The sequence below is a fragment of the Neopsephotus bourkii genome, unplaced genomic scaffold (genome assembly GCF_033783945.1).
Source record: "Neopsephotus bourkii isolate Nb327-2 ecotype Australia unplaced genomic scaffold, CSIRO-AGI_Nbou_v1 NB_659, whole genome shotgun sequence".
NCBI lineage: Eukaryota > Metazoa > Chordata > Aves > Psittaciformes > Psittacidae > Neopsephotus > Neopsephotus bourkii.
In genome coordinates, this window is record NW_026901158.1 from 1,791,674 (window position 1) to 1,817,127 (window position 25,454).

Below are 25,454 nucleotides of genomic sequence, written 5' to 3' on the forward strand. Positions count from 1 at the left end.
AGCAGAGGCAGCCCCAGGAAGTCAATGCCCACTGTGATAAACGCAGCTAATAACAAACCCTCGTGGAAAAGCAGCTCAGGGCAGTGAGGACCACAGCAGCTTAGACATATATGGAGCAGCTCCGATTCCCAGGCAACCAGGCTGAGCTGAGCACTATCTTAATCTGCAGTAACTCCTGGAGATCAGCTGCTGCCTCCCTCCCGCTTGGCTCCAGCTCCAGGAACCACAAGAGGCTCTGGAATAAGCTGCTGTGGCAGATTCTGCTGCCCTCACCAGCACTCACCTGCCTCATAGAGGAGCAGGTCCCTCTCTGTGCTGAGCCTGGCTGCTGAGCAGGTAGTGCCATGGGAGTCGGTGTTGTCCAACCCTTAAGTCAATTTTCCAGGTCAAAATCCCATGGGACTGGTTGTTTCTCAGACCCACGCACTGCATAAACCTGCTCCTGCAGTAGAAATAAGTGAGTGTTGCAGCTCTGTGCAGCTCTTCTGACAGCAAATCGCCGCTGTCCTATTTCCAAGTTGCTAAATTCCCCGTTTTACAGTGAAAATAACACAAAAACTTATTTTTTTAAGTTAATAAGCTTTATTTAGGAAATAAATAAAATTCTAAGAAAATTGGAATGGTTGTAATAAATACAGCACTTGTCAAAATTACACAGCCATGAAAAGCGTCATATTTTTAGGCATGTTACTCCAGTGTGGTTACGGGGATTGGCACACTACCGGAAAAATAACTTTCTGTCCCTGAAAGAACAGTTTGAACATGGAAGAGAGAAAGAAACAGAGAGACCTGTGGTCTCAAATCATAGAATGGTTTGGGTTGGAAGGGACCTTAAAGCTCCTCCAGCTCCCACCCCTGCCACGGGCAGGGACCCCTTCCACTGGAGCAGCTTGCTCCAAGCCCCTGTGTCCAACCTGGCCTTGAGCACTGCCAGGGATGGGGCAGCCACAGCTTCTCTGGGCACCCTGTGCCAGCGCCTCAGCACCCTCACAGGGAAGAGCTTCTGCCTAAGAGCTCAGCTCGGTCTCCCCTCGGGCAGGTTCAAGCCATTCCCCTTGGCCTGTCCCTACAGGCCCTTGTCCCAAGCCCCTCTCCAGGTTTCCTGCAGCCCCTTTAGGCACTGGAGCTGCTCTAAGGGCTCCCCTTAAGCAGCCTTCTCTTCTCCAGGCTGAACCAGACCAGCTCTCTCAGCCTGGTTCCAGAGCTGGATGCAGCACTGCAGGAGGGTCTCACCAGAGTGGAGCAGAGGGAGAGAATCCCCTCTCTTGACCAGTCGGACACACTCCTTTTGAGGCACTCCAAGCATGATTTCCAAGTTTAAAAAACAAGTAAAAATTATTCATTGCTTACTTCTATTTTAAGATAACAATAAAAGAAGACAAAACCATGTCGAAGAGTTAGTTCTATTTTAGTGTGTGGCAAGACTTAGACATACAAATAATTAAGCAGTAACAAAATCAGTATTTTTTACTAAGTCACTTGCCTTGAAGGTTCAGGAAGTGACTGAACACTTGAAAATGGAGCTACTGAGGGGTCCTTACTCTGCTTGGACTGGCTCTGAACTTCCCTGGGGTTACCAGCCCTCAGAGCTCAAAATCTGAAATGGGAAAGCCAAACGACTCCTTTGGAAATACAAGAGGTAATTTCCCCAGGGCACAGTGCAATGTGGTCACTGATTGCTGATGCAACAGGACATCTCTTTACAGAGCACATAAATATAGATCTAAAATAAATAGCAAGACATAAATCATCTGGTACCAACTCCAGTTACAAATGCTATCCACAACTCACTGCTTTCAAGGTCACCAGTAAGCACAGAGACACCCAATCAGTGCCTCAGGGGAAGGAATCTGCCCATGCCCCTGGTGGAGGAACAGCCAGAATCCCACACCAGGGCTGCCAGGCAGCACCCGTGCCTCCTGGGAATGTTGCTGCACAGCAGGGGGAAGATGGGGAAAGCTCAGCTTCCGAAACCTCCTAACCCCAGGGTGCTAGGAGGGAGCTCTGGCTGCTCTCCCCGCCCACTACCAGCAGAATGACACCCACATCTGGGCCAGGTGTGAGAAAGAACAGTGCTTCTTGCCACAAGTGCATCTGCAGGGGTGTGTGTGACTGTAACCTACATCTACACCGGGAGTATTGGCTGTTTTGATGAAATAATCACAGTTCTCATTTCCAATATCCATGGGCAAAGTGCTGGGCACGCTCAGCTGTAGCTAACTCTAGCAGGCAGATGTTCAGCTGACATGAATGCATTCAGGGATTCAGGCTTGGGCTCTCTGGATTTTGTGTGCACATGACAACTAATACAAGGTCTCAAGCTGATGTTTTGGTTTCCTTGTAAACTAATGAAATTCAGTGGGTGTTTTACCAGCCACCCATGTTTCAAGATTTAATAACTTGTTTCTACAATGCATTTAAGGAAAAGTGTGTCTTCCTTCACATAGGCATATTTAGGTGACTGTAATTTGAACAAAGGGAGAAACATGGGACAGCCACTTGCAATATTCATATCATTCACTGGTCTCTGAAATGAGGCAGAAGTCAAGTCTGGGCGAAACGCATCGATAACATGTTCCCTGTTGTTTTGGTCAAGCAACATAAATGTAACCTGAAAAACAGAATGTGGAAATGATGAGTTATTGAACTGAAAAATAAATGGAAAACAGCAGAGGCAGAAGTGCAAATATGCTGCAAAAGCAGCTGGATGCTCTATCGATACTTAAATACAAATGATAATGAACAGTTCACAATCTGCAAGGTCAGTTACTCTCAACAGGGGAAATTGTAACAGTTCCCAGGTGAAGGATTTAAAACTCTGCCACCTATAAAATTAAATTAAATTAAATTAAATTACGGAATTATTTCTTGGTAGAGAACTGCAAAGTCCAGAGACTTTTTTCGTCTCTCTCCTGACAACTTCAACAAACCCCAGCTTTGGTTACAGTCATTACATTCAGTTAGTGTGATTTAAAAGGTTGCCCCTCTTACCTTGTTCCTGAAAGGCCACGGGAGCAAAGCATCGTAGTCTCCTTTCATGACAACAAAGAACAGGGACATGTGGGTTCCTTTTCCTGTCCCGTCCCCATTCAGATACACCCTCAGACAGACCTTGTAGCCATACTTTGCAGTGTAGAAAGCTGAAAATCAGAACTCTTCATTAGTAAAGTGTCATTTGGAGAAAGAAAAGGACATAATGAGTGTTCTGGCATATGGGAAAAGATGGTCTATGATGTGTTTTGCTATCACAGAGATGAGAACAGACAAATCAGTACACCCTGGAGATTATAAGCAATGAAAATCCAGTGACTGGAGTGCTTTTAGTGCCTCGGTGAAAATTACCTGTTATTAGCCACTACAAGCATATTTTATCTAATCAAATTACTTCTCACATGGGAGAGAACTGCAGCAGAAAGTCACTGGGCACCATGAGGCACCAGGCTGTGTGTTACAGGAGAGGGATCCAGCAGATGTCACTGCAAGAGGCTGCAGGGTGGGCAAATCGCAGTGTGAAAGCCCAGGACAGAACACAACACTCTGGAAGAGCACACCTCAACTGCCCTGAACTACAGGCAGGAAAGCATGAGGTCTTTGCATAGACAGCATCTTAGCTGAAGGAGTTAAAGAACTTCCTGTCCACAGGAGCAGAAAGAAGCACCATTCTAGAGAAAGAAGTAGGTTTTCTAAGGGACTGGTTTTTGCTAACACACATATACACCATGTGTTTTACCTGGTGAATACAAACTGACTGTTCTTCCAGTCACAGAGTCTTGTAACTTCCTGCCAACATCTGTTATTTTCCACAGAAAGACCCCATCGTAGGAAGCTTGCTCAGAGAACAGAAGACTCTTATGAAGGCTGCTCAGGCCTGCGTCCTTCTGCGTCAGGCACCGGTGCAACTCTGCAATCTAGAAGAAACAGATCAGTCTCCAGTGAATTCTCCTCTCCAGGTTGTTGTGCTGCAGAAGTAGCAGAATCTTGCCGGAGCCCTCATGCCCTGAAGGGTCTCCTCTGATTTCTTTTTAAGAAACAGTTACGTGTCAAAATGAAAGCAAACTGGACAGATGGCTGGTTGGTCCCCCAGGAATAATGCAGCCTTAAGAGCACCAGGCAACTGCCTTGCTTGCTCACAGTCTGGGCACAGCAAACTCTGAATGTTCAAAACTCTCAGGAGTATCTAGGTACCTAAACATGGATCTGGGTAACAAATATTAAAGATCCCCATTTGAAAATGTATCCAAAGCTCCAAAAGGCTCCTGTAGATGTGTTCAGAACTTGACACTTCACAGCTCAAATTCCTGTGTTCATCCCTGTCCTGATCTCTACACCAGCTCTCAGTGATATGTGTAAATACTTGTTATCTATAGAACAAGCACACAAACGATGCTTATCATAACTATTTACCTTCAGTTCAAGGCCCCGTATTATATTTTGATCAAGTTCACTCTGTCTCCGAAAGGCCATGATTTCCAAGCTAGAGATCTCCACCTCTTTATTGAGCACTGCCACAATATTCTCAAACACTTGTAGCTTATTTTCTAGCTCGGAAATCACTTTCTCCTTCACAAGTTGCTGCACAGCAGATTCCTCTTCAGAAACGGAAGATTCAGGAAAACAATCTTCTTCCAGATCCCCACGGATTTCCAGCCCTGCTACGATCTGCAGATCAGGGATGCTTTTTCCTGCACCATTCACACTCAGCTCTGTCTGTGGGATGAAACCATTTGCAGCTTTGGCAGCAGCGCACAAGCTTGCCTTCAGTTGCTTTATGTGCTGCAGCAGAAGCAGCATGTGGGCCCCAACTGCAGTTCTCTCATGATCCTTTACCTTCTCTTTGCTTCCCTGCGAGAAGATGACAGTGTCAGTACACTCTGCACAACCACCATAACTGGCCTACAGCCAAATCAAGCAATGTTCACTTCAATTTCTTGGGAGAAATAGAGATGGAAGAACTGCAAGGTACAGGTCCAGCTACATTTCAGTCAATTCTCAGAGAAGACGTGGTGAGAGGAGCCCTCTCATTTAGGCTATGTGTTCACATGTGTACACAGGCTACATAAAAAGAAAACAATTACCTACAATTTCTGGATTAAAGAGGATTCCAGGCAAAGTCCCAGCAAGATTCTTAAATAAACCAGTATTTAATACATATACTGACCACAAAAGAAGGGACAAGGCAAGAGATGCCAACTAAAATGCAAAGATTCTTCACTGTTTTGAGAGATGTTACCCTGGAAGGAATACCCAAAACGTATATGATAAACCAGCAGAATTGTAATAAACATCTATCTTCAGCTGAAGTGAATGCACAGTGCAGGGTACAGTGTCACTGGCTGAACCATGCAAACATGGCAGTTCAGTCTGCTGTTCTGCTGAAAGTGAGTAGACTTTCCCTCTTTTCTTAAAGATCTATTTAAACCAATTTATATATCTACTACCCAGAACACAAAAGCTGGTCAGACCAAAGGCACAGTGCTGTTGTGCACCACTGGAGACCTTTCTGAAGGCAGCAGTGTCACTCACCCTAAATGAACAGCCGACCTCAGAGAAGCGACAGCCATCCTTGTTGACTGAAGGTGTAGAGCAGTTCTGTTGAAAGAAAAAGGAAAAGCAAAGCAAACAATCAAATACCAGTTTAAAGGGATTCTTTTATCTACTTACAAACAACTAGGCTGCAATCCCAGCAGCTATAAATCAAGTTAAATCGAGTCAAGGCATTACTGCAGCTTACAGCACCCAACCAGCTTTGAAAATTCACTCATCCTTTACCTACCTTTTCTCTTGATGGTGTTTCTGTTTGCACATGGTTTTGTTCCTTACATAAACTGCCTTCACATGAATGTTCCTGTCATGAAAACAAGAAGAAAAGAATTCAGTATATTATTAAAATCATTGAGCATCTTTATTTAGGAGTCTCTGATACAAAGCTTGTGCTTTGGAATGCTATTCCTATTTTACAAAAACTTGGGGATTTGGGAGGTTTTTCTATAGGAACTTCATGTTATGGAAGAAAAAGCTTACAGTAAGTTTCTTGCCTTCTTCCTGGATGGTGAGGGCTTAAGGAAGAGGAAAGAAAGGAAGGATAACTTCCCCAGGAGCACTGGGTGTAAAATCCCTGTCCAGAGAGTGCCTGCCTGGGGCCTCACTGTGCAGAGTTCTCTGGCTTCTTTTTAGAGGAAGTAATGTTCAGAAATCTGGGAGTAAGGCCCATCTGCTTAGAGCGGGTGCTGCTGTCCCCTGCACAATGAACTGCAGGCTCAGAGGTTCCTCAAGCTAAGCCTCTAAGCTGATTGATTTTCTTCTCAGCCCCACAGGCGTGCTCAGTGACGGGTCTCCAGATGCAATACCTGTTAAGTGGAAGTACACAGTGTGATCTTTTGCTTATGGGGCCCAGAGCTCTTGGAAACTACTTACAGATGCTTTGCAAGGTCACTCTGGGGAATTTGATACAAGACTGGCAATGTACAAGTCCTGCCCAGCAGTTATATGCACACACACACACACGTACACATATATGCAATGACATGTAGGTGGATTACAGAACAAAAAGCAAATATACAGGAAGCCCAAACATAAACTCTTCTTGTATTGCCTTCCAGTCTGTTTAATGTGCAGACCCTTCCTGCATCCTGCTTTTTACCATCTTGAAGGCTGGAATCCAAATTTTCCATCACGATGTGCTAATGCAAAATGCATTACCTCTAACATGAGACTTCCTGCCATTTTTGGCTCCAAGAAGGGTAAAATAATCCTCCTGCCATTGGTTCACACAAGTGTAATATGTGTATTGAATACAGCAGCTGTCAGCTTTCAATTCATAGTGTTCAGGTGGGGCTGTCTTTAATCTTTATAAATGCCTTTGCACACCAGTACATTTCCTATAGGAGTTCAGAAGTTTTTGATAAAGCCATTCCAACAGCCTTCAAGTCTCCCCTGCAAAGAGCACTGAGGTTTCTCTTTCGATCCTCAGAAATGCAGTCACAGGTTTTTTGTCACTCTCTAGCTCATTTTTAATACTCTGTCTTAGCTATTGCACAAAGTAAGCCTTTATTTTCTTCCTTTCTACTATTTGATCCCTTCAGATCACTGATTCCTTGAGGGGGAAAGGGGCTGGTGAGACATTCCTTTAGAATATGGAAATACAGAAATCACAAGTTCAATAACTGATTGGTGAAGATGGAGAGAGGGAGCACAGTGCCCAAAACTTACTGTGTGCTCCCAGGAGATTGTGGATACACAGAATACACACAAATAATCAACCCTCTTATGTCACGTAACTACAAGTTCAATAAAGCAGATCATGTAACCAGCAAAATTCCAGCTTCACAAATACTAAGGGAGGCAGAGAAAAATCAACATCTCGAGGCCAATCCCCTGCTTGGTTGCCAAGGTTTCCAAGCCAAAAACTTAATTAGATGTTAGCTAACTGAATGAGTGGGAGGAAAACAGCTCTTCATAGCAGGCAAATGAAGCCCTCTGAGATGGATCTGCGGCATCACAGGCCTCTGAAAAGACAGGGTGCTCAGGGAACATCAGGCAGCTCAGGTTTCCTTCTCCAGTCTGCTACTCACAGAAGTAAGGGATTAAGGGTTGCCACCCTCTGGTATTTACTGTCTCTCTGAAACATACACTGGATTTAGCACTGGTAAAATGTGCTTGGATCCCCATAGTCTTCTCTTTCTGTAAGGGTTAATAAGCTATGAAGAGCACATGCAAAAGCTTCCCAAGAAGCATGTTTTAGCAAGAGTGCTTTATTCCTATCCCAGAAGGACTGTTACCTCCATGTTGAGTAAATCTCACAGCTCAGTATTTGAAAAGGCATAAATTGGTGACAGTTATGACATGCAAAGCTACCCACTGCTATTAACTTCAGGCTGCATACATACAGGGTATATGCAAATTCATTTTGCAGGTCCCTGTGACAACAGTGGAAAACACAACTTACACATAAAAAATAGAAGCTAAACATGTTTAAGCAGTCACTGAGCAATTTGCAGCAGATCCAGAGTGTGCTCTTCCTGATCTCTAATGGACACTGCTGCTCCTCTGGTGAGTTACACTTGACCATATCTTATATAGAAATACTATCTGACAAAAGCCTGCCTTACAAATCTGTGGGCAGTTTTAGTTCAAATAAAACTCCAGCCACTTTCAAGATTGCTTCCCATCACTTGTGTTCTTCTGATTCTTACCTACCTCATAGTGGGACACAGGCTTCAAGAAGGAGTTAAAACATGGGCTGCCAAGCACCGGATGAGCACACAGATATTTCCGTCTCTCTTGTAACGTCACAAGCAGACTACCAAATACAGCTCATTTTTCCCTCCGACACATGCATGGAAAAATTAGGAAACTCAGGAAAACTAAATATTCTCCAAGTGCAGTAGCAGGGGATGAAAAATGTCATGATAGATTATTTAAGGCATTAATACAAAGCCCTCATTTGAAAGGGAGAAATGGTCTTACTTGGTATTCACTACTGGATAAGCTCTTCTTACACCTCTGACACATTGTCACGTTATTAACACATCCATTTTCCAAATGATCTGCAAGTTTCTTCCTCATCACCATGTGTCCACAACCAGTGTGACAAGGGATTAAAGCATATTCACATAAGCTCTGATGCTCCTGGAAATAAAAAGTCATAAACCAAAATGTAAACTGCAGATACGCATTCACCTTTAAATAGTCTCCATTCTGCCAGCCTAGATCTCTGCTTTGTGTTTCTTCTAAGCTTGGGTAAAGTCCCACTCCATGATGTTACTGAGATTGCTGGTAAAAAATCACCTATTTTACTGGGGCTTCCTTCTTAATTCTTAAGTTAAAAAAACCCCAAATCAACTAACCAACAACTTTTGCTGATCTCAGATATGAGGTCTCCCCTGAACTGTCTTTCTCCAATGCTTGTGTTTGAAAATAACATGACTCTGGTCCCAGCTTTTTTAATTGTATTAGAGGATCCCTAACTTTTAGCCTCTAAGGTGGTTTTGGAGGGTTTTTTTGACTACTGAGACCATCATGCTCTGGCTGATAGAATGGATGTGGTTAATCTGCTGACATCTCTGCATAGCTTCTGACACCTTCTATGCAACAATTGTTATTGTTGGATATAACTATATTCAAAATAACTCTTAAAACATTTCCTTTACACTATTTACATCATCTTGTCTCAACAAGGAAAAATATCAGTGTTACTTCTTTCATAACTATATCTAATAGATCTACACAGTCTTTCAATAGGAACTATTCACTCTGACCTCTGTTACTGGAGCTTCTGTAGGCACTGTGTCACAACTGATTTTGTCTTTACAAGGAGATGGCTGTCCCCTACAGACCTGGCTCAGAAGTGCCAATTTTAATCACACACCCAACTCTCAAATCAATTTTGCCATGCATTCATGCTGAGAGGGGCTCCAGTTCTCAGAACTATGAAGCTAAGCAAAGTGGGTAAATTTTTCCTTAAAGATGAATACACTCACATAGAAAATTTGTGCATAATTAGCAAAGAAAAGGCAGCAGCACTTCAGCTGCTTCTCAGATACAGTTATACGAGGTACATAGCAGACTAAAATGCAGAAAGACCCTCTCTTCCCACACCTATTTTACCTGGGCATTTCACATCAGCCTGTTCTCGACTTGGTCTAAGCCCTACTAAAGGTAATGGCACATCTGTAGGTACTCCATTGGTGTAAATCCTGGTGCCTTGGTTGATTCTACTGATGTGGCATTGATATGTGTTTGCTGAGAACCTGGTCTCATTGTCTCCCTGTCCCCATTCAAGTCAGACTGCATTTAAATAGACTGCCTTTAAACGTACTTCAAAGTTTTTCATGATACCAGACCAGCTGCATCCCAGGGTCACACAGTGTACTCTCAGTTCAGAAATCTCTTTATTAATAGCAGCATCACCAAATGCCTGGAAAGGAAACACAGTAAGGAAAAAAGCATTGGTCAGAAGGTGCTCCAGAATGCATTTCTGATATAGGAATGAGATGACTGTGTCAAAATCTTAGATCTTGATAAATCTCTTATTTCTTTTACATTTGCTATACTGCCATAAGGCTCTCTAACCCAGAAAGTCCATCTTAGTGCAGCAGAAGTCCAAATAATTGTTAAATAATTTCTTTCTTACAGTTCAAAATTAAACTGTTTGATGTAATATAAATTTACTGAAAATATCCCTAGCCAACTACAGCCATTATTTTAAGTTCCTTTTCATAGAAGCCTGAAATATATCACATGCAATGAATCTGTTGACAGGACCCTAACTGTAGGGTGCTGCCATGTGCCACTCTTAATGAATGCATTTCGTTATTGGGGTCATTAACACCTCCTAAACGTGCTGCACAGAAGACTTGAGACTGTTCTGCAGTGAGAATACACTGCTCAGGCCATGGCTGTTTCTATTTACTATGGCACTGTGCACTGAAGAAATGTAAACCATATGTGAGTGGGGTTTTTTTTGCACTACGTAGATTGTTTTTGCTATGTTAACCATGAAAAAATGTACAATTCTTATGTAAATTATGAAACACTACACACTTCAAACAGTACAACTTGCACAGTCAAAATAGGCACACTGACACAAGAACAAGCACTGCTAAAGTTAATGGTGTGGTTTTAGATGCTCTCTTGGTAAGTACACAACAGAGAGGACTGCAGATTTCCCAACACAGAGAAAGGAAGAACTGGGCAGAGGGAACCTTTGCAAATAGAGGGAGGAAAGGATTTACAAATGATGCCCCATTTCAGTCGAGTGACTGAAAATCCACCAGGTGAGCTAAAACAAATAAATAAAATCATCAGTTTCAACATTCTTGGTTGGTTGGAGTTTGTTTTCACCTAGATACAACACCTTTGTACACATGTAACATGATGTTTCCTACATCTATTATTAAATCACAAAAAAGAAGTGTAGCCAATGCTACGAGTGCTAAGAACATACATTTCTATATGCAGGGCCTCACAGAAACTCATTTCCTAATCTCAGCCTGCAAATAAAGTCCAGAACTTCGCACGAGGAATCACAAAATAATCATGTAGCTGTACACAGCCATGTATGGCTCCACCTGCATACATGGAAGAGTAGCTGTAGTAAGTTAATAATGCATGTACAATTAGTGAAAGCAGGCCAGCCCCAGCCTCTGAAATAGTCTAGTCTAAGTGATGAGCAAAATCAAAGTAAAGCGATTCAAGCTACCAGGCACATGGTGGCTTTTCCCCCTGTGTCATAACAGAAAAACTCCAGGAATTTCCTGACATTACAAAATAGATAATTTAAAATACATTTAACTACAGGGACAGTCCCAGCAGTGCATGTGTCTCTTACTGCTATGTGCATTCCCTGTGGCTGTTAAATCATTACGGACACTACTCAGGTGGAAAACAAGGAAATCCTCATCTCTTCTTTCATCTGCACAGGTGACTGCTTTGAAATATTCACCCAAACCTCTGGGAACCTAACTCTGCACAGAACTCCTTTAGAGACCTGAGTCAGACCTTCATACAGTAACTGAGATGATTCCTGGGGATATAAAAGTGCTCTGGGTCAAACAGAAGGAAACAGAAACGTATCTCATTTGATGTATTGTAGTTGCGTATCTCCCGTTTTTCAGTTTCTCTGTTTCAAAGGAAGATGTTGGTGCAGGTGCTGCTGATGTTGACCATGGGTGGCTGTCATGGCACACATACCTGCTGAGGCCTGCCTGTCACACAAGTGGAGGTCCCCTGCCATGTCCCATCCAAAATCCACTACCATATGCGTTTCTCCATAGCACTCTGACCTGCACAGTGTGGGTCTTATGGCTTCTAGCTAAGGCAGGACTCTGGTCTGCAGCTCATGTGGTCAGGACCATCAGGTAGGAACAAGTTAACAAACAGATCAATCTGACCAAAAGCTTTCCAGGATACATCCAGTGGTTTTGTTACTCTCCAGCTAAAGCCAGCCCTCTGCAGCTGAACCAGGATCTACAGCTGCTCTAACCACAGACAGACAGGGGAGAGCCACAAAGTGATTTGTGTCCAGTTCAAACTAGGGCACTGACTTCTAAGCCAGGCCCATGAATGTCAGCAGCCAGGGTGCGATGCCCTACTCCTCTAACTGATTGCACTGACAGATGTAGACGCTCAATAACTGATACTGGTGAACAGCACCATGATAAGACTTGACGTAATGTTGAAGGGATTATAAATCATATAAGTATTATTATATAACTTATATTAGAAATAGATTATATATTATTATATAATAAATATTATAATATATATTATAAATCATAGAAATATATAGGAAGGGACTATAAATCAAAAATGTAAGATGGAGGGATGGAAGAGACTACAGAAATAGATCATCAGATAAACTAAGGCATCCTGATAAAGCCTTTCCTTTCCTTGTGTAGGTATCATTTTAAATATAAACACGTAAACAGCATGGGAAATAAGCATTAAACAAACCCACAGCAAAGGTAAAGCAGAGATTGTCAGGAATAGATATAAAGAATAAAGTTGCTATTATTCATGTTGTTTACAAACTCATACAACTTGCTGTAAGTTGATCTACACAGGCAGATCCTCATGCCTTCATGGTGATTGACTTCGTCTGGACACTCAGGCGGGCATAAGAATCTGATCAGGCAGATCAGCTTGCAAGAGTGGGGCCCTATTTACAACCACCCACCCACAGATTGCGCAGAAAGTCCCAGCAGACCCTGTGAGAATCCCACAGCAGAGAAATCCTAGAGTTATTAAGAGAACTGAGAGTCAACATAGAACAAGAAGTTTGTAAGGGTTTAACTGTACCCATTTTTGGTTACATGATGCATTAAATTTTGTCATTGGGAAATTTACTACAGAATTGAGGATTTTTTTCTGAGCTATTCACTATTAACTCCAGCTTCATTATTTTGCTGCAGCCACTTCCTAAACTTCATCTTTCACCTCACTGCCTATTTGCTTCCATTTTTCCCTAAAACATTTAGACAGAATGTGTGCCTCTTTGTATTCCTGCACATAATCAGAAAGGAGGAAAAAAGATCAGCTGAGACTGAGTATTATGGCCCAGTTTGTGTTCAGGATACGGAATAGTGCAGCAGTCTGTCTGGAAAATCACACAATAGCAGAAGAGATCTGCACAGTGAAATTACAGGTGAAACGTTTGCCTGTGCCTAGTTTTGATCAATCATTATGTTCAGCTCAGTGTTTCCCACTATTTCCTCCAGATACTCTCGCTGCCAAATACTTTTTAGGCAATTCAGCCAGCTATCTGATACTCTTCTCTCCTTAGGGATGCTCCACCTGTATAGTAATATGTTTGAAGGGTACAGAGAATTATGAGATTGGAAAATCCACTAAGGATTACTAATTAAGTAACAGCTAAGACGTATTATTACAAGTAGGAAAGCACTGGTTACTTTGAGACAATAAAAAATTAATCCTATGGAAGTGGGGGGATTTTATGTTGCAGAACCTGGCAGGCTTTGGAAGTCCTAAGGCTGCCATTATACTTTCTTAAATCAAAACCCGGGAAATCCAAATGACTAAAGCATACATTAAAATGTGTAACTATCAGTTGCTATCACATTTTCTGTTATTCCCTCCTGCAGTGTGGGCCAATGATGACTACAGAGTAGACCGGAGAATGTTTAATGATAAATTAGTGAACTACAGCTTACCCTTTCTTCTGCCAACAGGCTTCCCTCACTGAAAGTGCTGGGATCTTCCTCTTTGCATTTCTGGCAAATTGCATTTTTATTGTTTCTGGCAAAAAGAAAGAACAATGCAGTAACAATCAGTCGGTGTGCTGTGGTTTAGGAGGTCTTTGTATGGACACTGACACAAATTAAGCCATGGAAATTGTAACCTCCACTCAAAACCCATAGCCCTTGTTCAATATTGTGATGTCAAAACCACCTGCTGTTCTGTTCCTCATGACTAGGCCCACAAATCTTATCTGTATTTCAGCAAAATAAGAGCAGCCTGGATCAGAAAAAAATAAATAAAGATGCAAAGCTATTTATCTCATGAATTATGCAAAAACACCTTGTGGAAAAGGTAACGTGAAAACTAAAGTCTTTTAAAACACAGAAAACACATTTTCCCCAGATAGATGTATAGACTTCACATCACAAAGGGATCATAAAACCAGCGCAGAACCGAGTTCTAGACAGTTAACATCCCACTGCAGCTAAAAAGGTTTCCATCTCCTCTCAAAATATTTACCACAGAGTTTCATAAAGGAAAAGCAAAAATACACCTTTACTAGAGATGTATTGCACTGCCAGTGCTGTTTAGCATCCAGCTAATAACGAACTAACACAGACCAAGAAGCTCATAAGAAAAGCATCCATCTGAACAGAGCACCACTGCTTTCAAACTGCACTAATCAGATCCTTTGAGGCAGCTTCCCATTTGTGCTGTAAGACTAGTGGGAAGATAGAACAATTCTAGCTCTGTTTTGCTGAGTTTTTGGAATTTATGGGTTATGCTACTTCATTAAGGAACTTTGTTCTAGATTTACAGTGATAGATTTACAAAAGTTGGTCAAATACATTAATTTCAACACATTTTTACATTACTACACATTGATCTTTAAATCACAACGTGGCTAGTGCATTGACTCAGCTTTTCATGTGCCCCACACTGTGACCAGAGCTAAGACTGCATGTACTGGCAAACACAAACAGCTTACTAACAAATCCCTCAGGAAGCACAGTAACAGGCCTTACACGTACTTAGCCAGTCACTGAATCTTGACAGCTGCCGTTTTCCAATACATCAGAGCTGAAGTCAGATCAAATTCATGGACTTGTACTACAATTTCAGGCAGAAATACCCTTTTCCACAGGATTTGGATCAAAACGTAATTGTGCAAGAAAAGGCAGGATAGAAGCAACTGATCAAACAAAGCAAATCCCTGCCCAGCTCCTGTTTTAGGTTGTCCTGAACATCGGCTGTCTTCGTTCATCACTAATGGCAGCAGCATCTTAACATGTACTGACCCAGCTGAGTTACTACAAGTAAAACTCCAAGATAACGCTTATTAAAGTCCTGTAACATCACTTATCAAAGGACTGTAAAGTCCCATGGAAGCAGTAACTCAGCCTTGTATGAGTTCTTCAAGGTTAAATCAGAATCATTCTCTCACACTTACAGACATCTGCAAGCCCAGAAATCCAGCCTTCCCCACACTTCCATACTGGAAAGAATGAGGTGGAGAGTACCTCTGCAGGCAGTACTTGCAGACAGTGAAATGACTGTGGGCCAGGTAGCCACAGAGTCATCTATCCAGCACAACACAGCTCTCAGGAGCGCTTTCGGCCATGGCAGTGCCCCAGGGACCTACCGTGCAATCCAGGCGAGGCAGGCTGAGCAGTACCTGTGCCCACAGAGCGTCTGCAGGGCCTTCTTCAGAATGTTATTGCAGTTGCTGCACAGGTACTTCTGATCAGGCACATCCTCACAAATGTTAGTGGGGTATCCAAAAGGAAATTCATTTTCATCAGGAGACGAGGCAGGGCCATCCTGCAGGCCTCTGCTTGTTTTCTCAGCCATCTGAAGTAAACTACTGTCAAAGGGAAGGAAAAAAATTGGTGTTCAAACAAGCAGACACAAGCCCACTTTGATGTGAGAGAATATAACAACAGCTCCAAACCTGTGCTGCAATCTAGTGACCTGTTTAATTGAGCCTGTAGCTGACATGCGTGACTAAATGTCACAGTGGGGTTTGAATAGGTACCAGCAGGAAATTACTGTACAGACTTAAAATTTCCCTCAAACACAACATGAAAATTGACAGTGTATTAAAATGAAGGGTTGGGGGTTTCTTTCCAGGGTTTTTTAGCACATAGAAAGATGAATATAGCCACCATCTCAGAGCTACAATCACATCAGTCCAAGTCACACACAAGTGTTTCCTGCAGAGTAAATCCCCAACCACCTTCAATTCCCAGCAGCCCAAATTTGTGATCACACTTCACAGATGCAGGAACTGAGCATATGAGTTCACAGTGACTTTTCTGAAGTCATGTAACTAGCAGTGAAATGAAAGAACTCCTAAGTCCACAGAAAGCTTAACATTTGTGCTCTTAGCAGATATACCTTGAGGCACACGTCACGTCTGTTCGGTATTAGTTTTGGTTAAAAGAGCTGTGTGGTTGAGTATTTTTGGAAATGGACCTAAAACTGATCCTGGTGTATTCCCAGCTGCTTGGATAGTCCAGGAAAGGTCTTCACCTGGCGACCTGGTGCAATTTGATCACAATAATGCCTTCATAAATCTGCTTTTTTCCTACAACAGTACTGACACACAATAACCTGTCTCAGTATTATCAAAAGTAATACAGGGATGCTGGGGAGGGACTCTGCATTAGGGACTGTAGTGATAGGACAAGGGGTAACGGGTTCAAACTTAAACAGGGGAAGTTTAGATTGGATATAAGGAAGAAGTTCTTTACTGTAAGGGTGGTGGGGCACTGGAATGGGTTGCCCAGGGAGGCTGTGAATGCTCCATCCCTGGTGGTGTTCAAGGCCAGGTTGGATGAGGCCTTGGGTGATATGGTTTAGAGCGAGGTGTCCCTGCCCATGGCAGGGGGGTTGGAACTGGATGATCTTAAGGTCCTTTCCAACCCTAACTATTCTATGATTCTGTGGTTGACTGACAGGTCTCTACAAAAAGAAGCCAGCCTGCCTGCACTGGGCCAGGCAGAGCTGCAGCGGTGGGTAGGACATACGCTGCATTTAAAACACTCTTTTTTGCGCAAACAGCACTTTCTGCAGCCTAGCTTAGGCAATTCCCTTGGGCTCTCCAGGCATTTGACAGGGAGCTTCCCAGCCTGCCAAGAACCATAAAACCAGCAACACCAAACGTGCACCTGCGGGTTAAGGAAGTTGTCGTGGGTTGGTACCCAGGTGAGGACGGGGCAGACGGGCCGCCCCTGGCGCACACCCACGGGTGGATCCTACCGATGCCGCCGGTAGAACGGCAGCGGAGGGCAGAGAGCGGATCCGGCAGCCCCGGCTCGGCGGGCACCCGCCCTCCCCATGGCCGGCTCCGCAGGGCGGATGGAGCCGGGCAGTCCCCGCCAGCCCTGCAGCTGCTCGCCGAAGCGCGCCGCAGGGATCAGGCCCGTGCGCCCGGGGAGGCCCCTCTGCGGGAGGCGCTCCCTCGCTCCCACCCGCTCCGCTTACCTGAGCCCGGCGCCCCGCAGGCGGCCCAGGCCACGGCTGGGGCGGGTGGCCGGGGAAGGGGCCGGCCGGCGGGGAGATGCCGGGCCCGGAGGCCGGTGCTCGGAGCCCGTGCCGAGGGCAGAGGAAGCGCAGCCGGGCCCCTCCTGCGGCTGCTTCCTCGCCGCGGCCGGGAGGAGAGGGGAGCCCCCAGCGCGGCTCGGAGGCCAGCGAGAAGCCGGCCTTGCCCCCGGCTCCGGGGATGTGGAACGGAGCGAAGAAAGCTCCAAGGGAGCAGATTCCCCCGGGCTGGCTGAATGTGAGTAGCTAGTTCCTGAAACTGGGGTGGTTGTGGCCATGGGCTGTGACAGATTCCTGCCTCCCCACGGCGAAGTTACAGTGCAAAACGCCCTCTCCACACCTCTGCTGGGGGAAACCCGCTGCCCCCAGTAAGGGAGTGGGAGGCTTGACCTGAATTCTGAACCCTGATGGGAAGCCTCAAGCAAGCCGTGCTGTGCCTCACCTCCACCTGCACTCAGATACAGATAGTGTTTCCACCGCCACCGTAACGCAAGGCAAAGTTAAACAACGGATGCAAATCCTTTGAAGATGCTCACAGTGCAGTAAAGATTTCTACAAAAGAAATCATCACTATCAGGGCAGAATATCCTCGTTTCCCCTGACGAAATTCACTATGAAATTACCGACCTGGTAGGATTCACTCAGAAGAAAGCTGCAGATGCAAATCTGTTGGCTCTTCCTTGAGCAGGAAACTTGGGGAATACCACAGGGGGTGGGTCCTAGCTGAACATTAAAAATCAAAAGCAGAGGTGGTTCTCCAGATGCTTTACTTGGGTTGTGAAGCTGTGTTCACATCCAGGTACCTTGTGATGAGGTTATTACCCATCAGTGGACACTGTTCTGTCTTGTGCGTGCACATAGAGTAGTTCCACATCTGGAACAGCTGTTCTGGGTGACTGCCCCTTACATATTACAGGTTATCAAATACAATACCAAACGGCTATGTTGAATAACAGAAGGGAAGGAGAGCAGCTTCTGGGATCACGACATACCCCTTCTTCAAATAAGTATAAGCAGTAGTGCTTTCCTGCACTGCTACAAGAAATACCAGAACTAATTCCAGAACTTTTTTCTCCTCTAGTTGTTACGAACAGCTGTGTTCCTGTTTTCATGCAGAAGCTAAGAACATCCTAAACCCTGCTCACACAGCTTTGTGTGACTCAGCTCTGTATGATATAACATCATTCTTTTTCATGCATTCCTTTGCTACACACATACTGTGTTTAAGGAAGATTTCCCAGGAAAAAATGCCATTAAACTTCCACCTTTTTGTCTCAGAAGGACGATGTCAAACAAAGCGAGAATAAAGAAAACATTTTTCTAGACTTCAAAAGGGCAGTTTAGCTTAAAACCAAATACACCTAAGGAAAGAACCTCTCAAAAGGTAGCCAGGTCCATGGGTAGGATATGCATTTACCCTTTATAGAGCAAATAGATTGGAAGTCTGTGTACACACAGGGAAAATTAATTTTGCAAGCATACAGTATTGTGAGGATACTATAAGCACCAAGCCTGGCACTGTTTGCAGAATAGAGGCTAAAGAAACCTATAACAATACCAAAACCCAGGATGAAAAATGTTTGTATAAAATAATTGAGACTGAAATCTTCAATCATCTTCTTCACTGAAGATAACTGAAGTATGAAAAATATCCACAGAACACGGGAAGAATGTACCTGTCTGTCTGAGGCAGGTCGCTGCTCGGTTGTCTCTGCCCTTCCAAGCTCTGCTGCCTGTAGCAGAACATAACTTGGCTCGTCTGCTGCACGGGCAATGTCATTTCACAGCTGTGGACTGGTTCATTCATGGGCCCTAGAGACAAAGAAGGACCATTTCCTGGTGGGTTTTTAATAACAAAAGTTCAATTTTTGCAAGCAGTTTATCTGAAAAGTTTCCTACATTTATATCCACAATTTGTTTTATTAAAAATACACCCATGGACCAAATAACTCTTTTCGGTTCCACCCTGTAGTCCCTTTCCAAAAGGGACTAGCATACAAGACTTTCCAAAAGGATTTGAGCCTTACATTGTCAGAAAAATCTGAGTCTAGTAGATGCTTCCACCTTCCTCTGTGAAGAAGCGATGCCATTTGCTTCCTTTTGTAAAAACCTTAGATCTCACCAGATGACAAGCATAATGTGCAGTTCAATAATAGTGTCACAGCACAAGAAAACACTAATTTAGCAATGTGGGTGTGCAATTATTTGGCCAACTGTAGCCATGGCTCCTGCTTGCGTGACCCTTACCAAGAGCCAGGATGCTAATAAGATTTGGCAGTGAAATTGTCACAGAGGAAAAGGATGTCTGTTTGATTAAGGCTTCCAATTTAAATGTCAACATTCACCTCTGTAACGGAGAAGACTTACCCTACTAAATACTTGCAGAATCACATGTAATGTCTCTTCATTTCCGCTTCCTTCTCTCTACTTTTTCATGTGTAAATGCGTGTGTAGATGCTCCAAGTGCAGAGTCACCAGGGCCACGTATTAAACTGAAGTTCAGTGTCTATGGGGAAGGTGTGATACAGCCTTAGCAATCCTTGGCCTGAAATATTTGCTTGCTTTGTTTTGGGATTAGGGCTGTTACAACTCGTGGCAAGTTAACCTGGCACAGGCAGGTTCTGCCCAGATGTGAGTTAGCTTCTGAAAAAGTTCTTAAAACATTTCTGGATGTGGCTTTTGAAGCTTTCAGAACATCAAGAGCTGCAAGTTGCTGATTTCAGAAAGATCAGTGTTACACCAGCAGGTCAGTTTTTGTTTCAGGATGAAGGGGCAGCTATCCCCCTCCTTTCCTTTGCTTTTGCTTTGAGGCTTTTCAAAAGTATGACACCTCTGTCTTAAGAGGTGCTGAATTACACAAAGAAACTAAAGATAAGTTTTTGGTACTTTCCAAGCTAGAGATATTTCCTCTGGTAAATTTCCCCCCTCTGAGATCAGTTAACTGAAAACAGGATGTGGCTCAGAGAGAGATTAAGATGTGAAGCCTGACTTTTTTGTAGAGCCATTCCACCAACGCTTGGCATTGAGGGCACTGTGCTACTATTTAAGGTGAATGATCATTCTTACACCGAAGGAAAAAAGCTTGTAAGGAAATATATTTGAGTACGGTCTTTTTAAAATAATCCAAAGGCTTGACATGCTTAATGAAATCAATTTCTCAGCACATTTTAAAGTGGTGTTTAGGCTCAGATGCTAAGGGTTTTAAAGATAGTAGTTGGAAGTGCAAACAGTTTTTCCAGGGCTGAGAATCTCATTTCGGAGAGACTCTTGAGATAGGGATGTCTCATTCTATGAAAACATAATTTTCAGTGAGTATAAATTACCTAGAAATGAGCACATGTTCTAGGAAACCCTGAGAAATAGGTAAAACACAGCAAGGAAAACTTCATAGTAAAAGATCCAGTCCCTGTGAGATGCAGAACTTCTAGGAACTGGAGCCGAGTGCTCCAAGCCAGGATTCCTGCCTGCTCATAGCTCTGATATTAAGTAGTTCTTTAATGACTATGCTATTACTTCATTCCTGACTTAAGCTACCCATAAAACAGGAGTACAACAGAGTAGCTGTGAGATTCTATCAATTCATCTTCAAGATTAAAAACCAAACAGCACGAAGATTATGACATTGGATATAATGTTATCCTCAGCTAACGTGACAGCTTTGCCACAATGCAACCTCTTGTCTACAATAAATCCTTTTAAATTGTTTTTGTTATATCTGCCTGTGCCTGCTACCAGTTGTAGCCCTGCTTCGCTAAAGTGATATCCTGAGGATCCAACCCAACTCCTATTAAAGGAGATGGAAAGTTTCCCACTAACTTCCACAAGATTTGTACTGTAATCCTCAAAGAGAAATCAAGAATCAATTCTTCTTTCTTCATCTCCACTCTGCTCCAAGGATTTTTCCAGCTCATGCTCTCTGTAACATAGTATTATCCTCAGATTCCTGGTATTAGTGTGTCTGGAGCACTTCTCCAGCATTTGTCAGAAAAAAAAAAGCACCCATAAAATAGATGCTGTGTACCATTTATCTTATTTTTGTCACTCATTAAAGCAATTTCCATGACACAAAACAAGGAATCACCCTGAAGAGAGCAGAGAGAAGTATAAAGTGTTTGTCACAGTGGCCTTGATAGTTTCCTATAAGCAATCCTATTTCAGAGTTAAACATCATTAAGAGATCACTAAGTCTGCCTCTGATTTTAGGCAACCTAGCTAGGCAAAACTTTACATTAAAAAGCTTCTTGGTGGTATACCCATGTAGTCAGTACATCCTCATATCAAGACAAACATGGGATGCAAATTTTTGAAGCCAATACTGACCAGTTTATGAGAGTTTCACCAGGTTAAGCTCTGCTTTCTGCTGCAGCCTGTCAACATTAAAGGCTTTATGCTGGTACTTGCGGTTATGCTTCTGTTTCTCTTAACATACACAGAGCCTGATCTAAACTGGAAAATTCTTAGCTGCTTATTTCCATTCTTAATGCTTTGGAGAGAACTCTGGGAACGGGAGCTGTGCCCATCAGGAAGCCTGCCAAAACACTCTCCCAAAGCTCTGGATGTAACATGAAAAAACAAGTTCAGATTCAACCTCTTTGGACTAGAAAACAGCTGGCAAAATGTGGGTATTCTATCGATTGCTCAGGTCACTTGTACCCTGTGCACCAGAAACCAAGGCAATTGTCATTGGGTATATTTTACTAGAACTAATTAGTGGAAACAGAGAAAGGAAACAACAGGTCTCTTTAGTAATATCTTCATTAATTCACATGAATGACAAGAACTGAGGGGAAAGTGAAGGGTCTGGTAAGTCTCCACTAATCCTTTCAGAAGTTACTCATTTTGCTGCAAAGGGAAAAAAGATATGTTTAGAAAATGTTCTTTTACATGTGATAGAAGCACAAAGAGACTGACTACGCTAACCCACATCTCTCTACCGCTGAGCTTGTAATTCACTTTGCTACTGTAGAGTGACTAATAGCACTGGGCTTATCTTTCCAATAGTATTTTCCAGCATGGCTCACAAACCTGCATAATTTCCACATCACCACTGACAGCATCTATTTGTACGTGCTTCTTATTGGCAACTCAGGGAGCACAGAAGTTCCAAGCATTATCCAAGGTTTCACAGGAAGAAAATGACATTGCAAGGAAAACTAAAGCCCCCATCAAAACACCACTACAGCAAGCAAACTCATGAGTGTTCACCAACCAAGACATAGGAACCTGAAGGAGAAAGGAAAATACACTTTTAGCATAGGAGAAGCCTGAATGAAAAAGTTGGAAGTGGGAGAGAACAGGCATAGAGGAAGACAGGTCTATATTCTGAACAGAGGCAAGCAGGCTTAGTGTTTAAATTCATGAATAGAAAGAGTCCTCTCATGAGGCCAAGTATCTTGGCAGCTTTGGAAGTGATAGGACTCCAGAAGCACATCATCACATACAAATTCCCAGCAGTGTCCTTGGAATTCAGCCAAGAAAACAAAACTTGTATCTCCCATGTCGAACATCTGCATCATAAATTGGATGTTGAAGCCCCAAAGCAAATGAATGGGGCACAAAGTGCTCAGAAAATGAATGCTCCCATCTGTCCAGGTTCAGTAACAGTGGGTCACTCTGGAAGAAATCAAAATACAGACTGGCTTCCCAGTGCAGCAGTGCAGAATTGTGGCAGATTTTCACAAGCTACGGTTGTATTTTCTTTGTGGCAAGAGATGTGCAGGAAGGAAATTCAGCAGTTTTTAATCTGGTTATTGAAACATCTCATCTAACACTTTCTTATCATGAATATTCTGCTTCAAAGCTCAGGAACTGGCAGGCAGGGCCCTAGGAGGTGTTTCTGGGCTGGGCTACTCTCTGGTAGGACTCACCTCAGAGTTGTTCAGAACTGGGCAGCAGTTAGAAGAGACCAGCAGAACCAGTGGACACAGACCAATACACAGGGGCATGGCTTTCTAAGAATCTGGTTTGAATGCATGTGGGTTTAGACACATTCCCCCAGTTTCTGCTAATAAATCCATGGAATTCTATTAGATTATGTTGCAGATTAATTTGCCCCCTCCTGTTTCCATGGGAAGTTTTTGATCCTAGCTTGTTTGGAGATTCCTGACCAAAACAGAAGCTTGGCTGATCGTGCCAAACTTCTTCGGTGTCATTTGGAAACTCTGAAATGGTGAAGTTATTCAGCTTTGATAGGAAGGCACAAGTGACACCAGGGACATAAAGAAGATTCCCCTGTCAGCCTGGGTTGAGTAACTGTGCATAAACACAAGCTGCGCAAGTTTCACGGAGTCTGAAGTTCTAGCATGAAAAGACATCTCTTGATTACTTGGTGCAGAAAACCCCCTCATATGCTGCCTTTTCATTCACTATGTAAAAAAAGATTCATCCTGGGAATCAAAATCTCTGCCACAAATTATCTCCAGACTTCTTTTGTCAATGGGAGTACAGAGTCCTTGCACCCTCCTCTAAATTTCACCAAGCTAATGCTTTTTATTGGCTGCTTTGAAAGCTCTTATCTGACAGCCAACATTGAGCTCTGGTAACCAATGCTGCGGTTATCACCCAGAATGGTTCCCCCCAAACCACTGTTTAACATGGCATGAAAGGTTTGACAAAAGTTCAGTGAAAATTGGGACCAAAACAGGCTTCCAGTTCTGTTTATAACTGTATCTCTGCATCACCCTCCACACACACCAAAAGCAACTGCAAGCTTCACTTAAAACAATTATTCAATACACGCAATACTAATATGTCCTAATCAATCTCTGCTAGAAACAAACCAGCTTTTAATATTGCATAGACTCGTAACTCCAAACCTGTGGAATTACACAGATGGTGGAAACTGATACTTATTTCTACCTAGCTGTAAGAGCTTGGGGTGAACACCTCTAGGACCCGACAGCAGTAGGCCTTTATGGAAAGTTTTATGATTTGGGCAGTGAAATGATGTTTTTATGGCATATTTCTTTTCCTAAATAATGAAGGAAAAGTGGCTAATCAGGCTCTGGCAGCGACAGACAGTGCAGCCAGCGTGAGTCTTCAGTTAAGGCTGCAGTTTATGCCCAGTCTGTTGCCAACACTAGCATTTACATCTATGTATTGTAAATCCCATTTCAGCAGGTATAAACTGGCACAATGAAACATGAATCTCCTTGTGTGTGGACATGTGAGGTGGTGATAAAGTATTTTCTCTTTGAAAATGAATTTTCACATTTGCGTTTTGTGATTCAGTGAAAGAAATACTGTATCTCCAGATCTAGGGACATAAAAAGTATAGCTCCTCCAAAAACAATTGTACCACCAGTGGTTTGCAGGAGCTGAGGATGTGCTCCATGGCCTCACAGTACAAACTGCAGAGAACATCTAATCACTGGTGGAAAGAATGCAGAATTGAGGTTACTCTTGTAAAGCCAAATTAGACAATGCGAGTCCATGACAGGGCTCCTTGAAACCAGCTTGCAGTGTTCTAATCCCAGGCTCTGAACTTCTTGTTGTTTAGTTTGGAGTACATTTAACCAGCACCAGAGGGGCTGCTGTCATTAGGAGACAATTGATTTTCCATTGTGAAGCCCAGTTTTTGTGGCTTACTATCTCAGCCGATTCAAAGTGCATCAAACAGAACTGTTTGTTTGCTTGACTTGCAAAAGAAATTGCCATTTTAGTCATAAAGTAGCAAATAAATAAAGGAGATACAGTTTGAACCACAGCACCTTAGGAATAATCTGTATTTCATGACTTCTAGCTAGGAATATGGGTAAATATAATGATTTTACAAATAACCACCTGTGTGAAATAAATAATTGCTGGGATAGAAAACAAAGGGTTGAATATAGTGAAGTTTACTCGAGAGTACTCTGCTATTGTTTTCTAAACTTAAATGTTCTGTTTATGACCATTGTGGTATTCAATTTCATTTAGGATTTTCCAGGAAATCAGTTGCTGCTTCAACATGTATCCAAATTCTGAGTTCATTCAGAACTTGAAAAGCAAAATTTAACACGAGGAATGGAATTTTGTAATGACCCAGAAACTGGCAAAACTGTACTTCTAGTTCCCAGGAGACTGGAAGAGCCAAACCCAGATATTCTTCCTAATTAGACGTGAAAACATTATTAAATATCTTAAAAATTGAAAGCATATGGAACTCCTATAAGGTAGGGGTTTTTTACTGGAAAATCACTGGTGGCCATGCCAAATTTCAGTTTGTTCTGATG

The 25,454-nt window shown here is 43.0% G+C and overlaps 1 protein-coding gene across 3 annotated transcripts; it reads right to left on the minus strand.

The window, feature by feature from the left end:
- Positions 1-1,377: 1,377 nt before the first annotated feature.
- On the minus strand, positions 1,378-17,802 carry TRAF1 (TNF receptor associated factor 1). 3 transcript variants are annotated; one of them, XM_061352479.1, is made up of 11 exons: positions 17,684-17,802; positions 15,341-15,562; positions 13,671-13,755; positions 9,818-9,916; positions 8,467-8,628; positions 5,774-5,845; positions 5,524-5,589; positions 4,405-4,842; positions 3,731-3,908; positions 2,992-3,140; positions 1,378-2,611 (listed from the first exon to the last, which is right to left on the minus strand). In XM_061352479.1, exons 2-11 carry the CDS (start codon positions 15,547-15,549, stop codon positions 2,393-2,395), a joined length of 1,677 nt encoding a protein of 558 aa, XP_061208463.1. In that variant the 5' UTR covers positions 15,550-15,562; positions 17,684-17,802; the 3' UTR covers positions 1,378-2,392. The 3 variants fall into 3 exon arrangements, with proteins under 3 accessions (XP_061208463.1, XP_061208465.1, XP_061208464.1); XM_061352481.1 differs by lacking the exon at positions 17,684-17,802 and adding an exon at positions 17,185-17,256; XM_061352480.1 differs by lacking the exon at positions 17,684-17,802 and adding an exon at positions 15,935-16,205.
- Positions 17,803-25,454: the final 7,652 nt, after the last annotated feature.